The sequence below is a fragment of the Kogia breviceps genome, chromosome 4 (genome assembly GCF_026419965.1).
Source record: "Kogia breviceps isolate mKogBre1 chromosome 4, mKogBre1 haplotype 1, whole genome shotgun sequence".
NCBI classification, from domain to species: Eukaryota; Metazoa; Chordata; class Mammalia; order Artiodactyla; family Physeteridae; genus Kogia; species Kogia breviceps.
The window spans coordinates 150,200,301-150,217,171 of NC_081313.1; the positions used below are offsets into that span (position 1 = coordinate 150,200,301).

General features: G+C 45.8%; 1 protein-coding gene across 3 annotated transcripts in view; it reads right to left on the minus strand.

Moving 5' to 3' along the window:
- Positions 1-4,898: 4,898 nt before the first annotated feature.
- SNAP47 (synaptosome associated protein 47) overlaps positions 4,899-16,871 on the minus strand; it is a 65,890-nt gene continuing 53,917 nt past the window's right edge. For all 3 annotated transcript variants that reach the window (XM_067032198.1, XM_059060538.2, XM_067032196.1), the window contains one exon: positions 4,899-8,439. In XM_067032198.1, coding sequence (XP_066888299.1) covers positions 8,378-8,439 — 62 coding nt within the window. In that variant the 3' untranslated portion in view covers positions 4,899-8,377. The remainder of the gene's footprint in view (positions 8,440-16,871) is intronic.

Sequence of the window (16,871 nt, forward strand, 5' to 3'; positions counted from 1 at the left end):
CAGAGATGGAGAGGAATTTTGCCCCAAATGGACCATACCAAGAGTCTCACCAATACTGGATTTAGATGATTCAGATGATGAGATCAGAGCTGATGATATTTAGATGAGATTTTGGATGAAGAGCATGGGTTGAGACTTTTGGAGATGTTGGGATGGAGTGAATGTATTTTGTATGCGGGATGAATGTGAATTTAGGAGGAACAGCAGGCAGACTATAATAGGCTGAATTGTTGCCCTCAAAAGATATGTCCAGGGCTTCCCTGGTGGCGCAGTGGTTGAGAATCCGCCTGCCGATGCAGGGGACACGGGTTCGTGCCCCGGTCCGGGAAGATCCCACATGCCCCGGAGCAGCTGGGCCTGTGAGCTATGGCCACTGAGCCTGCGCTTCCAGAGCCTGTGCTCCGCAGCGGGAGAGGCCACAACAGTGAGAGGCCCGCGTACCACCAAAAATCAAAAAAAAAAAGAAAGATATGTCCAATCCTAATTCCAGGAACCTGTAAATATGACCTACTTGGAAAAAGTGTCTCTACATATGCAGTTAGGTTAAGAATCTTGAGATGAGCAGATCATGCGGGATTACCTGGTGGATGCTAAATCCACTGACAAGTGCCCTTATAGGAAAGAGGAGGTGGGAATTTTGAGACAGATACACAGAAGAGGAAGAGGCAATGAGAAGATGCAGTGGAAATGGAGAGACGTAGCTTCAGAAGGTGGAAAGGCAAAAATTCTCCCCTAGAGCCTCTGAGGAGAGCAGGGCCCTGCTGACACCTTGATTTCAGAATTCTGACCTCCAGAATTGTGAGCTTAAATTCTGGTGTTTCAAGACACCCAGTTTGTGGTATTTTGTTACAGCAGCCCCAGGAAGATCATACACCTCCATCTGCTCTTCTGTACAGTTTGCAGCCAGGCCAGGTGATGGGGAGACCCTACTCCATGCTGTAAGGTCTGGTAAGAGTGAAGGGCTGGGTGATGGGGAGACCCCACCCATGCTGAGGTCTGTGGACCCTGAGGGCAGAGTAACAGAGAGACCCCACCCATGATGATGTTCCTGTGCTGGGCAGTGTGACAAGGGAGAGCTGAGCAAGCAAGAGTGGGTGGAGCTGTGAGCAGCCTCAGGCTAGCTTATGATGTCAAGCGGGCAGAGTGCTTACTTCATAGGACCCAGAGGTCAGAGTGGGCTTGAACAGGATGCAATGGTGTCTTTCCTCATGACCGCACACTCCAGCAAGCACACAGAGCGAGTGAGGCTCCAGGTTCAGGCACCTCTTGATTTGGGGTTAAGATGGAGGGATCGGGACAGTGAGTGTCCCAGAGGGCATCTCACCGCCTCCCCAGCTATTGCTTCAACCCCCCTCTGTGACCCTCTTGCACCAAGGCAATGTCCTACATGAACAAGCCAATTGGTAAGAAAGGTGGTCTGAAAGTTTATCAGGCAGCTACTGCTTCCGAAAAGAAACCAGTTTTCTATGAGATGGGGCATAAATGGGTGGGTTTGGATCTGTAAGTAACCCTGGCTCATCCAGACCACACCCACGACCTGGGACACTTTCCCTTCTCCCCACAGTCCTTCCTGTGGGTTTGCTCCTGTTGGGCAGTCAGGATCTCAGCAGCCCCCAGAGGCTTGAGTGCCGACCCTGGGTGGGAGTTAGGTGCTTGTTTACTTGCCCATAAGAAAGGTAAACAGAGCTCCCCTCTGGGGAGCTTCTGTAAGCACTCAGAGCAAGGCCAGCACACATGAGCAGACTTGAGTGTTTGATTCACAGATGACCCACTTACTGGGCACTTGGGAATGGGATCCCTGGCCTTGCCCTCTGACCCATCCCTATCATCTTCATCACCATGCTGTGCATCTCAATGCTGCCATCACATTAGGAAGCCAACCGCTCTCTAGAGTGTCATTTCCATTGGAAAATGCAGCGCAAGGTCCAAACAGCTACACCCAAGGGACTTCACAAGGCTATGCATTCTCTGCTTGTCCTCACTTTCCATGGTGTGGGAGCCCAATGGCTGCACCCCACCTCCCACCCCTTTCCAAGGCATCTGCCCTGAGCCTCTAAAAAAGGGCCAGCCTCGTTAATCTCTCAGCACCAGCTCCATGGGCCAGGCGTGGGAACAGAACAGCCACTGCTGATGGGTGGAAGCAGCCTAAGAGTGTGAAGAGGCATCCAGGGACACCTGTGAGGCCCTGACCCTCCTTCATGTACAGCTGGGTTTCTTCACCCTGCCCTTTACTCATTCTAGGAAACATGCCCTAGATCTCCCTAACCCTCCGACCTCCAGAAGGGATAGATGGGGGAAGTGAGTTGCCCATTCCCTAGCTCACACTTGCCTCCCGAGGGTGAGACAAAGGGGCAGAGGTTGTGATAGGTGATAAGAGTAAAATCCAGGGGCTTCCCTGGTGGCGCAGTGGTTGAGAATCCGCCTGCCGATGCAGGAGACGCAGGTTCGTGCCCTGGTCCGGGAGGATTCCACGTGCCGCGGAGCGGCTGGGCCCGTGAGCCATGGCCGCCGGGCCTGCGCGTCCGGAGCCTGTGCTCCGCAACGGGAGAGGCCGCGGCAGTGAGAGGCCCGCGTACCGCAAAAAAAAAAAAAAGAGTAAAATCCAGAGGGCTCTGAGGAACAAGTGCTGCTTCAGAACTGCCCGGAGAACATGTTGGACCGTCAGTGCGGCACCAGTGCCCCCCAGGACAGTAGCCACTCATGATGGGATGGCCTGGACATGGTTGCCTAACCAGCGAGAGCCCAGGACATGAGTCAGGCCCACAGAACACAGCCTTGACCATGGTCCTGCTCATAGCTCCCCACCCCTGCAGCCTAGGTCTCCTCACCTGGACACTGCATGTGGCCCCTGAATGGCTCTCCTGGGCTGGTGAGCAGCTCCTGCTGTCTCTGAATCTATGCCTTCCCCACTCTGCCCATGCCGGTCTACTCCTCACTGAGGAAGCTGAGGCATGAGACTGAGCGGTCCTTCTGGGAAGCAGGACCACCCTAGCTGAGGGACCCACCCTGTGACTTTTCACTTTCAAAATGAATCAGGGAAAATTACCTCCTGGGCAAACCCACTGCTGTTCTAAGTTTCCAGATGGGTGCCAAAAGCTTGAGATATTATGTGGCTGTGGAAATCAGTTGCAAATGTGAAAACTGATTACAATTTGCAAGTGTTTCAAGTTTTATTCAAACCCATAGCTAATAATTAAACTGGGAGCAGTGAGAGGGGAGAGGGCTCCTCACAGGTGAGGCCAGTGGGGCCTTGGAGGCACCTGCTTGTCGTGTGGTCTCATGCCAGGGTTGATGCCCCAATCAATACAACTGTCTCCAAGAGAGGCCATTTCATCAAACCCAAAACCAAAGCCTCCACCCCAACTGACTGCGTATAGTTGAGTTTCCTGTGTTAGTTGAAAATGTCTCAAGGATTGACTTGTGTTTTCCCCTCTCCTAAAATTTGTACGTGCTGATTTGGGGCCTCCAGAGAAGATAACTTGTGGAAACCAGTACCTGCCATTTCCCATCTCACTCTCCTCTCTCTACTGTTCCCCGTTTCTGCCTTTAAACGGAACAGGACTGACTTTGTGCCATCAGTGCAGGCTTTGAGGCTCTGAACAGCTGAGCACAGTCAGGAAACAAGGTGGTAGGGGTCTCCCAGCCTATGACTGGTATGTTTGCTGTAAGCATCTTTGCTGCAAGCATTTCGGTCACACAACTAATTGGCTGTACGGCCATTGTGCCATAAAAGATAAAGTAACTAATTCACAACAGTCTTTGAGAGCATTAATTATCGATTCTTGAGCTAATTTAGATATGGCAGCTTGTTCTCTAATGCTTTCTTTACCAAACTTATGCAATATTAGAAGTCGGAGGCAAAAGAAGAATCTAGGACCTCCTATCCCTCACAAAAATAAATGGTTATGTGATTCCTGATGAGCATAAGTTTCTTGAAAATGGTGAAACATTTTTGCTATCTGATAGTGGAGTACATGATGTAACCAGAATTTTGGCATTTGGCACAGATCTTGCTTAGATGATTTGGTTAAATATAAGAACTGGACATGTGATGAAACATTTAAATGTAGTCCAGATATGTACTACCAGTTATATACAAGAAATATATTGATAAGAAACAGCATTCTTCATCTGTTATTTTACTTCCAGAAAAACCTGGAGACAATAGATTTTTTTATATCGTAAAGAACTTACAACAGACATTAGATCCTGAATCCTTAATGACTGACTTTGAGAAAGGAAGTATCATCACTTCCTCTAAGTTATATCCAAATACAACTATAACCATGAATCTACACACATTTTAATTGTATTAGAATATTTTTAGTATTTTCATTTTTCCACAAAATCTTTTAAAGATTTTGTCATTAATTTGTCATGTTTCATTATGCCATTTTTGTCTTTTTCATTATGCCCTTTTTGTTTTTTATGGCAAAAATACACAGAACCCTCCCAGCCGCAACCCTACACTCAGCTTTGGCCACCAGCAGCAGGGGCATGTCAAGAGCTCAGGCCATGTTTGAGTTTGGGGCTGAGGAGGGAAGTAAGTTGCCCTCCAGGACAGACAATGCTGGACAAGTTTATGTGAAACCTCAAAAGGAACACACCCACCTGGGCAGGTGACTACAAAGCCCTGCAGTCTGTTCTCCTATGGCCTGCAAGCTAAGGACATGTGTGAATTTTCAAATGGTTGAACGAAGAAAATCAAAACAAGAATAACATTTCAGGGCACATGACATATATGAAATTCTAATCTCACAGGTAGTTTTACTGGAACATAGCACGGCCATTTGTTCACAACAGACACCATATGGCTTGAAAGATGAAGTATTTCCTACCTGACCCTTTATAGAAAAAGTCTCCTGACTTCTGCCCTAAACAAACAAAAGGATCAGCCATTTTTGATGAAATGTCAAAGCAGTTTCATTTCAGCTCAATATTGGTCTCACAGCTGCATCAGATGTGGGTCTTGTATTCTGCCCACCTTTACAGAGTGTAAAACTGAGCTCAAAGTGTTATATGTTTTAGGAATGCCTGTGGATGGCAGGAGAGATCACCAGCCTACCTGCTCATCTCCTTCCCCTGGTACTGCTTCTATGAGCATCACAATATCTGTTCCCCCTCGTGTCCTTCCCATGTCTAAAGTGTGGAGGCAGAGTCAGTGCACCGTAAGTTGAGGGAGCAATGGGAGGTGGAACTAGCGCACCTGGGGTGGGGAATCAGTGTGCTGTGGGAATCAGTGCCTGGTTTTATACGGTTCCTGGCGATTTTGTTTCAGCCTTGGTGACTAACAGTTTGGCACAGGGATTTTCTGCTACTGGAAGGGGTTAAGGTTTAAAAAGTTAACTCTGGGGCCAAGGTTAAAAAAAATAGCATAAAATGGCCTTTGATGGCCTTTTTTTTTTTTTTTTTTTTTTTAACACTCTAAGTCTCCACATAAACAGACCATAGTCTCTATCAATTTAACTATTCATGGGAGAGAAAAGGCCCGGAGAATAATTCTCTAATAGTACAATGTCTTCTGTACCATACACCTTCATGCCCAGAGTGTCTGCATTTTATGCATCCACAGGTGGTGGATTAGGAGAGCGTGAGGCCCAGACAGCTCAGGGCTTGCTCCTGGCGAGGGATCACCAACAGAGTCCTGGCCCCCTGCTTTCCAGAGGCCTGTTAGCCGCCGAGGTGTGTACGGCCCTGATGCCACATGAGTGCTGGGTGGTATCTGTTTTCAGGACAAGCAGAGGCTGGCCGGCCGCTGGAGGCTGCACTGGGAACTCTTGAGCAGTGCCCACCTGGATTTAGAACAGCATCATGAGTGGGACAGATTCGTTTTCATTTCAGCTGTTCAGGGCTCTCTAGAGCTAGATGGAGAGAGCAGGTCTGGTGGCAGTAAGTCACCTGGCCTGTGGATCTTCCCCTTCTGCTCATTAGAAACATTTGGGTAATGTGTATACCCTCAGAGATTCTGACTGAGGGGTCTGGGGTCAGTGCACGCGTGTGTGCGTGTGTGTTTGTACCTTCTGAGTTCCTGGCATGAGTCCAGTGTGTGGCCACGGTGAGAACCACATACTCTACCTCAGGGGAACTCACTCTTCATGGGCTGCTGTGAGAAGCTACAGTATTTGGGCACAGCCTGCACACCTGCACTTGCCCTGTGCCCAGGGTACGAGCTGCCTTTCCTCTAGCATTCCTCCAAGTTCCCTAGGGACGTGATCCAGCTGCCGCTGCCTCTAGGCATGAGCTCTCAATAATTGTCCTTGATGACACATCTTCACACCTGCCGTGTCCTCCCCGACCTCCCTATCATCAAGCACTAGACCTCCCCGACCTCCCTATCATCAAGCACTAGAAGGGGCTGCATGGGGCTCAGACCCCCTGGAATGAACATGAGCTCCAAGAGCTCCATCACTTGATGTGCCAGGAAAGGTCAAGAGCAAGCTGCTCACATGCTGCATTAGCATGAGAAACCTTGAAAGAACAGGTGCACTTCTCATTTTGGAGGTTAGTAAGTACAAACCAAGTAAGAAAAACAGAGACTAGGAATATAATATACCAAACTGCAAAACAGAAAAGAATTGAAAGACCCTTATGGACATTACTTTCTAAAAGTGCTACTTTCCGTGTCATTTTGGAATGGGTCAGCTATGACAAGGCTGGGCATCCGTAGGTGACCCAAAATTCATACTCACTGGGAACCTCTGAATGTGACCTTATCTGGAAATGGGGTCTCTGTAGATGTCATCAAGGTAAGGATCTCAAGATAAGATGACCTTGGATTAGGATGGATCCTTATAAGAGAGAGGAGAGGGAGATTTGAGACACAGAAACACAGGAAGATGGCCACATGACAATGCAGGCAGAGACTGGGGTGATGTGGCCACAAGCTCAGGGATACATGGAGGTACCAGCAACTAGAAGTGGCAGGAATGATCCTCTCCTAGAGTCTCCAGGAGCACAGCCTGCCTACACCTCGATCCTGGACTTCTGGCCTCCGGAAGTGCATTCCTATTGTTGTAAGCCTCCTGTTTGTGGTACTTTGTTGGGGCAGCCCCAGAAAACTAACACTGCATCTGTGAATTAATTCTTAAAACGATCCAGGACTTAGTATGCAAGTGGAGTGGTGCAGCAGGGCAGCACAGGGCTTGCGGGCGCCATCCCAGGAGGGCTGTAGGAAAGGCGCTTCAAAGTAACATCTCTACAAGGTCTAAATGAGCCTCTCTGCTTTCAAAGCAGTCTGGAGGTGGCTTGTTGTGAGAATGGGGGGAGGTCACCCACTTCTCTACTTTCCTCGTGTCTCCCCATGAGGGGCTCTCCCAGGGACACACTAAGATACCCAAAACCAAGCAAAAAGCAGCATCAATGCATAGCTTCAAAGAATATTCTAAAGCCAGCATTTCTCTTTTGTTTCCGAGTAGAAATGGGGCAAAAAAGCAAAAATTAACTTTTTAAAATAGGTGCAATATGTACTATTTTCATGTTTGACTAAAAACTGAGCAGTGAAAATATTTCAGGTGCTTATAGGATGACCTCGAGGTATACTAGACTCAACTTTGGTTAGAAATTGCAATACAACCGAAAAGAAACTGACCTGTCCACCAAAGAAAAATGGAACAAAGTAAAGGCAGTGGGGTCTGTGCTGAGCAGCCCATGTAGGAGAGACAGGCTCAGACCTGGATGTGATCCTGGAGAAGAGATTCTGCTGACACAGGATATGCCTGCAGTCTTCAGATAGGCAGAGGGTTAGAAACAAGTAGGTTTCATTCACAGAGACTTAAACCATCCTTTTTATGCTTATCAAGAATGGGAAAAGGATGAAAATGCAGCTAGTTGTGCCGCTGGAGACCTGGGATTGTGGTCAAGCAAAGTGGTCCCTGAGTGCTGGGTGCAGCCCACCCTCAGCATGAAGAGCCGCCTTGCTGTCGTGGCCACCTCAACATGGCTCAGCCCATGTTTGAATGCGTGTGTGCTCCTGACTCCACAAGCAGCCCGAGAGGGCCTTGGGAGGAAGCAGCTCGCTGTATTTGCAGGCAGAACTCCTCTCCTCCTCCAGCTGCACTTTCAGCTCCCTGCAAGGGAATCCCTTGGTGGCAGCCACAATTACCCCAAGCTAAGCTGCTCACAGCCGTCAACAGCAGCCCTTCACCCTGAGGCAGCTGTGCACCTCCTGGGGCAGGGTGCTTGGAATGACTTCCTGGGGTCTTCATCTCAAAGGAAGCATGCAGGAGTTGAGAACAATATACTCAGAGGAGTGAGTCTCAACAAAAGCAGTCACATCTATGCTTTCTTGTCCTTCTAGGTCAGTTTTTTCACTCGTCGATTATGCTTGTCAATGGTTAAGGTTGTCCGGTCCACAGCTGCAGTGATGCCATCCAAGGCCTCATCCTGTCTCTCCAGCTCTGATTCGGCATCCAACGCGAGATCTTTTAGTTTCCTCAGGATCTGCAAGAGAAGCACAAATGATAGGAGGGGTGCCTTTTCTTATACTCTCAAAAACAGACAATATTTCTTTCCATTATTTTTATAGTACTGAAGAAAAATTGTAAGTCAATGGGAATGATGAACACTGAGCACAGAGCCAGAGCTCGCAGCTCTGACCCTGGGTTTGGGTCTCAGCTCTGCCACTTTCTGGCACTGACCTTCAGCGAGGTAGAGCTGTTGGAAGATGACGTGTTTGCTCTCTGGCCCTGCTCCAGGCCATAAGCAAGGAGACTGACCACACAGCCCCAGGAGATGCACCCCTGCGGCACTGCTGTTTCCAACCCACGGTTTGCTGTTTCACCAACCCTGACAGCCTTGCTGGGAATGTTACCACATCCACGAGGAATTCCTGCAAACAGTAGAGGCACAGGGCAGAACCAGGGATCTGGATCCTACAACTCAGATCTGAGTTCCAGCTCTCACCCAATCATTGTTTTCATTACCTTTCTGCATCCAAGTGCCTAACTGTAGACTGAAGCTGGAAAAACAAAATTTAAGAAGAAAGGCAAAACACTCTTTTGTCTGTATGTTTGAAATATTTCACATACAAATACAAAAGGCAGAACAAAACACAGCACAAATAACCCAAGGTGATGAAGCAGTTACACAACATAACCCCGTGGGCCTACTGAGAAAAACTGGGAGACAGCGGGGTTCTGTGGAAAGGTGAAAAAGATATCTGTGGGCGCAGGCACGTGGAGGACACTCAGAAATGCCATAAACACACAGTGATGCCACAGGGGAGGATGGCGCCCACAGCGTGGAGGGCTGCTCCAGCATGGCTAGACCAAGTGAGCCGACCAGGCTGGATAGCAGCCCCTCGTCCCCATTTCTGTGACTCATGTCATACTTCACACAGTTTCATAAACTAGTTAAGAGCAGCATTGTATTACAATTCTATTGGGACTAGTTGCATTGTGAAATGTACTTTAATTACATACTTACTGAACCTGGGTTTAAAAATTAAATATCCCCAAGCTGATACAAAAAGAAATGATTTTAAGAGAAATCTTAATGACCAACTACTTGCAATAAATGTTAATACCTCTTCTCTTTTAGGGTAAGTTTCAGATCATTGGTTAGGTCAAGAAAAAGGAACTGCAGAACCTGAATTATTAAGATGAGCCCTTGGTGCCCTGCTTACTAACTCCCAGTGGATTAACCTGCCTACAGATCCATTCAAAGTCCTTTATCACACAGGGATGGAGGTTACTAGTGAACAGCCTGGGTGATCACCTCAGAGGACTCCAAGTGCAATCTATTGATAATATATCATACTCCACCCTGAAATCCTGCCCCCTGCCCCCAGAGGTCCCACCAGGTGACACAGGCAAGAAAGCTCTAGGTTCCACAGGTGGCCTGGGACAATCCTGAGCAGTGCTACTACCGGGAAAGGAGGCCACACCTCAAGGAGAGTAAACTGTACCCATGTGGTGTCTCAGAAGGCATAGTAGTACCCGTGAGGTCAAATGGAAGCAGCTCTGTGCTTAGAATCAAAAGGAATGCCTGACCACCTGGCCCAGCACCCACTGCCTGGGAGAACTGCTTCATCTGATTAAAAGAAACAGAATAAAGGCAGGGAGATGGCCAGGAGGATAATAAGATCAACTCCTGCTCTAAGAATGGTGAGGCTCAAATGAGATCACAAATGTGAACAAGCTGTGAAAACCATAAAGTGCTATGTAAGGTGCTGCCGCCAAGTCTTAGAACGCTCAGACTGAAGGAGCCCAGCAAAGCACCCCCACTTTCGGAGGAGGATGTGGAGATGAGGCGAGCTGGGGTCATCCGCAGTCATCCGCAAGTTAGTGACAGAGGTGGGATTCACCCTCACATCTCTCTTCGAACAAAGCATCATCGCTGGGATCTTCGTCATGAGAAAGAAGAATAAATCCAGATCCAAGTTAGCCGTCTCAGACACCACCTTTCTGCACCTTCTGGGAGCTGGTGGAAACTCCATCAGTTGAGTCACTTGAAAAACTGGACGGAGCTCTGGAAAGTACACTGTGGGGTCAGTCAGCTCTGGAGGGGATGGGCTGGATGACCTAATACAGGAGGTCTTTTCCATCTCTCATTTCTATGATCTCATATGGCTGAGGCCCAGAGAGCATAATAAAAAAGTCACCACTCATCACTATGTTAGGCAGGTCCTTCCATGCTGTTCTCTCTGGTCAAATATTCCTTCCTCATTACCTCCATTTTAGTTTGATAATAAGGCCATTCTACCAGGAACTTGCACAAAATGCCCCCTCTCACACACCTGCATCCGATTTGACACCATCGAGGAGGTCTCTTTCCTACACTGAGTGATCAGCCCGCACAGACCTTGCGGCTCTCTTTGCTACCTCTACATCCTTGTCAATCACATCAAAATGTGGTCAAGTTTATTTTCAATTGAACTGTCTTTCAGGACCACCAGATTCTGAACTGTAAACAATCACTGTTTGCACGTGCACTGATGGCAGGAGATGGGCTTTCAGCAAGGCAGCCACATATTCCCTTTAGTGCATGCAGATAGTCAACTGTCCTGTTCTGTTCTGATAATAACAGTGCACATAGAAAACCAGGAAACAGAACTTAGAGGAGAAAATAAAATTCCTCCAAAATTCAAATGCAAATTACTGCCTATCAGATAAGCACTGCTGACAATATTGTGTGGCCTTTTCATCTTGCTTTCTCATCCCAACATCCGTATACTCTCGGAGAAAAGTAAAACTGGGGATTAAAGTGTATATATATACACGGTTTTGTTTTCTGTTTCCTCATCCCCCAGTTATACTAAATAAGGATAGGAGTTATGAGACCCCTGAAATGTGCCCTAACTATTCCCTGTTAATCCTCGATCTAACTCTGTTTCACAGATGAGGTTGAGAAGGGTGGGTGATTTGCTCAAGCTCTTGGTGTCCAGTTCCCAGTGCGGCCCTGACATGACTGTTGCATGGACAACAGATGTCATGGCCATATGACTCAGAGGTCACATCGCTGAGACACTGAAAGAAATTGCATAAGACCCTTAAAAAATGGCAAAAGGGCTCCCACCAGGGATGGGCAGTCCATTCACACACCCCAGAACCTTTGCCAGCTCTTAGAGCCCTGAGCAACTGTGGCAAGGTGTCCAGTTAGGGGAGAGCCATACCTATAATTTCAAATTTTCTAATAAAAAGTAAATAGTATAATTAATTTTAATAATATATTTTATTTAAACCAATCAACCCAAAACATTATCATTTCAACATGAAGTCAATATAAACAATTATTAATGAGATATTTTATATTCTTTTTTTTATATGAAGTCCTAGCAAGCTAGTATGAACTTGGACCAACTGCTTTTTAAAATAAATTTATTTATTTATTTATTTATTTTTGGCTGTGTTGGGTCTTCGTTGCTGCACACGGGCTTTCTCTAGTTGTGGCAAGTGGGGGCTACTCTGTTGTGGTGCACGGGCTTCTCACTGTGGTCGCTTCTCTCGTTGCAGAGCACAGGTTCCAGGTGCACGGGCTTCAGTAGTTGTGGCAGGCAGGCTCAGTAGTTGTGGCTCACGGGCTCTAGAGTGCAGGCTCAGTAGTTGTGGTGCACGGGCTTAGTTGCTCCGCGGCATGTGGGATCCTCCTGGACCAGGGCTCGAACCTGTGTCCCCAGCATTAGCAGGCAGATTCTTAACCACTGTGCCACCAGGGAAGTCACGGACCAACTGCTTTTTAAGTGCTCAGTAGCCACATGTAGCCAGTGGCTACTGTGCCAGGTAGCACAGGATTACATCACCACATGATAGCATTTCCACCAAGGGCCACTTTGTGTGACTGACCTTATGTGTCCTATGTTTCCATGGCCATCTTTCTCTAGAGGATGAATCAACTGCCTCTTTCCAAAATGAAACAGTGGCAAAAGCAAGAAGACCTACATTCCTGAGTCTACACTTAATAAGCACAGTAATAAAAGGCACATACAACTTATTTTGTAAGAACTGCTGACATGCCTACAAAAGTTGAGCATTTTACTGAGTGTACAGTCCAAATAAAGGCTGGTTCCTGTTGAATTTCATTTGGAAAAAACTTCACTGAGATGATGGCCTTAAAAATAGCACCCATTCTATGCAGCCTGTTGAGACCCTTGGTTGGTCTGCCAAAACTGCACTTGAAATTAATTAATACCGCAAAAATATAAGCAAGATCTTTACAGCTACTAAGTCTGCAAAGAAAATTACTGAGTAAACTTTCAAACTACTAGTACCTCTGGAATATTGGTCCCGTGTCTTTTTCCTTTAAGAAAGGGACTGAAGTAATTAAATGGCATCGTGTGCATTCCATATAACATGGGGTGGAAAGAATGGAGAATATGAAGTCTGGCCAAACCTTAAAAACAGTTGTTACTTCTGTGGCCCAGGATGACAAGCTGTCTAGTCATCAGTGTATGATGTTGCCAGCCTCTGGAATATCAACTGGACTCTCAGATGAGCCTTCACTGGGCTCTGAGTCAAAGACCAGGGTCAAAATGGACTTTTCCCCAAGTTTCTGCTCCATTAATAAATAAACCCAGCAGCCAGCCATCTTTCCAGCCACATTTGTACCTACACAGAAATTACCTGATTAATAGTACATTGAGTTTTAGGAGAAACTAACTCCAAAGAAATATATAATGCACATAACCACAAGTTAAGACATAAAAACATACAGGCCAATACCTCTGGGAGCAGCATCTTGGAAAAAAACCCACAGAAACACTCAGTGCTCTTCAGCTCAGGGGTCACAGGCGCTCAACAAAGCCAGAGCAGGAGGCTTGGTTCCCCACAGGCAGGATGCTGGGCTCATTCACCAGTGTCAGTAACCGGCAAGGGGGATAGCCAAGATGACTCAGGCAGGAAGTGGGAGGCACTACATGGTCCCCAGGGCAGAGCAGAAGTTACTGTCCTCTCTGGAAGAGGAAGACCTTCTGCTTTGGTCACATGCTACAGTGACCTCCATCTCCGCAATACCACAGACCTCAGAAAGGTGGCACAGACACCGTCTGGGTTGACATAAGAGCTGATATGGAGACATTTTAGCCTTCCAACCATTTCCATTTTATTTATAAAAACAGAAAATAAACTATGGAAAAATAGCTCATCCAGTAGAGGAGGTTCACTTACCAAAACAGATGTATTTAACTGTATGCCTCATGCCAGCTATCAAGGTGTGAAAGTCTGGGAATCAGAGGCCCCAAGCTCTGCTGTAAGCTGTGCCTCCAAGGGGGTCCTGAAACAACCAGGCTTGTGCTTTCACTGTGTAAGGACGTGACACATACAAGTACGGGCCTAAATATTTCTACAATGTCTACAATATGCTAGTTGTTGCCTCAACTTAGAGTCTGAAAAATAAAGTTTTGCTCTACCTCATGATAGAACTCCAGGATTTAGAGTATTAGTATATTAATATTAAGCACCTAACGTGAGTTAGTATTAGCTAGACTGTTTGCCTTGATCTTGTTATTAAACTGACCCACTGAAAAACTGAATTTTCTTGCAGTGAGAAACTAGCAACCATTTAAGAATAGAGCTGGAATAAATCAAGCTGTCTGCAATTCTACCAGTTGGGGCTATTAACATGCTGTAGAGAAGGTAAAGAGGGAAAAACTGGCTCCCTCTCAGCCAAAGCTCTGGAGGCTGTAAAGAATATTCTAGGCTACAACCTGTCACATTCAGCACTCACAGACCACCCGCACATCCCACCCTGTCCTCTCTGCTGCATTCCTTGAGGACCTGAGGATGCTCTGTGGATGAACAGGGACAGCATAGGGTTCTCTTTTAAGGAGCTCCCCCACCACGGTGCTCCCTTCCTCACGACCCCCTCTCAGTGCAGAGGGTGGATGAGTTGAGCACAAACCTGCCTTAGGTACCATGGCTGTGTCTGTATAGAAAGACTCTGAGAGCTGAGTCTTCAGGGATCTATTAGCCCTCACTTGAACTCTGCTGACTGGCCTCTAGTTACAAATGGCCCCCATGGCCCACAGCAAAGATGGCCCCTCTAACTCAAGGTCTGGGCAGGGAAAGCACCTCCCAGGACTAGAGAGGGGTTCTGGGAGCCAAGCTGCTATCAGGCCATAAATTGAGCTTCCCATGATGAGAAGCACGTTTCTAAGAGAGCAATGGAATCCCTACCAAGTGAAATGCTCAATAAACTGAAGGTTCATCTTACATGTGGAAGTAAATGCCTCAGCAGGGACATTCTCAGAATATGAAACAAACAGAAAATGCATTAAGCTTGGGGCTCTTCAGAGCTGACTAGGTCAAAGACAGTTGAGGTCCCACTGATACATTTATTTAGAACTCAATATGTGCCAGAATTCTGCTCCATATGGTACAGGCCTCATCCTCACTTCAAACCCATGCAAGCCTCAAGGCAGGACCCTGTTGTGTAAAAAGTGATAGTAGTACTTTTTCAGGGAAATGTGAAGCCTGCTGAAGGCCACATGGCTAACATGGCAAAGGTACTTATTGGCTACCAGAAACCATGTTCCCAACAATCAGTCCCCAGCCCTATGCCACAGATGGAATAGACAGACATATGCTGCCCAACGCCACACAGCCTCCTCAACACTGTGTTCATGCATAGAGTCCAATTTCACATTTAAAAACTGCACAAAACCAACTTCCCAGCCTGAACCAAAAACCATCTAATACTTGTTAACTATTTTTAAAAGTTAATAAAAAGATGTTGGTAATGGATAAGACACCCACATAGAAGATCAATAAGGAAACAGAAGACTTGAACAACACTATAGACCATCTGGACCCAACAGACATACACGAAATACTCCATCCAAGTCAGCAGAACCCACATTCTTCTCAAGTGCACACAGAGCATCCTCCAGGACAGACCACATGGTAGGCCTCAAAATAAACCTCAAACTTAAGATTGAAGTACTAGAAAGTAGCTTCACAGTGAAACGAAACTGGAAATCTGGACAACTAAAAAAGTCACAAGTATGTAGAAATCAAACAACACACTCTTAAACAACCAGTGGGTCAAAGAGGGAAATTAGTAAATTCTTTGAGACAAATGAAAACAAAACCACAACATACTAAAATACTAGCAAACTGAATCCAAGTAGGATTTATCTCAGAATACAAGGGTGGTTCACCCTTAGAAAATCAATTAATGCAATATACCACATTATTAGAACAAAGAGAAAAAAAACACAATCAACTCAATTGATGGAAAAATGGCAATGACAAACCCAACATCCTTTCATGATAAAAACTCAGAAAACTGGGACTAGAAGAGAACTTCTTCAACATGACAAAAGGCACCTAACCTATCCTTCTGAAACTATTCCAAAAAATTGCAGAGGAAGTAATACCCCCAAACTAATTCTATGAGGCCACCATCACCCTGATACCAAAACCAGACAAAGATACTACAAAAGAAAATTACAGACCAATATCATTGATGAACATAGATGCAAAAATCCTCAACAAAATACTAGCAAACTGAATCCAACAATACATTAAAAGGATCATGCACCATGATCAAGTGGAATTTATCCCAGGGATGCAAGGATTTTTCACTGCCTCAGATCAATCAGTGTGATACACCATAACAACAAATTGAAGAATAAAAACCATATGATCATCTCAATAGATGCAGAAAAAGTGTTTGACAAAATTCAACATGCATTCATGATAAAACTCTCCAGGAAGTGGGCATAGAGGGAACAAACCTCAACATAATAAAGGCTATATATGACAAACCTACATCTAACATCATACACAACAGTAAAAAGCTGAAAGCATTTTCTCTAAGATCAGCAAAAAGACAAAGATGTCCACTCTCGCCACTCTTACGGAACATAGTTTTGGAAGTCCTAGCCACGGCAATCAAAGAAGAAAAAGAAATAGAAGGAATCCAAATTAGAAAAGAAGAAGTTAAAACTGTCACTGTTTGCAGATGAGATAATACTATACAGAACAAATCTTAAACAGCTACCAGAAAACTACTAGTGCTCATCAATGAATGTGGTAAAGTTTCAGGTTACAAAATTAATACACAGAAATCTCTCGCATTCTTATACACTAACAATGAAAGATCAGAAAGAGAAATTAAGGAAATAATCCCATTTATCATCACATCAAAAAGAATAAAATACCTAGGAATAAACCTACCTAAGGAGACAAAAGACCTGTACTCTGAAAACTATACGACACTGATGAAAGAAATCAAAGATGATACAAACAGAAAGATATACCATGTTCTTGGATTGGAAGAATCAATACTGTCAAAATGACTATAGTACCCTAGGCAACCTGCAGATTCAATGCAATCCCTATCAAATTACCAATGGCATTTTTCACAGAACTAGAACAAAATATTTTACAATTTGTATGGAAACACAAAAGACCCCAAATAGCCAAAGCAATCCT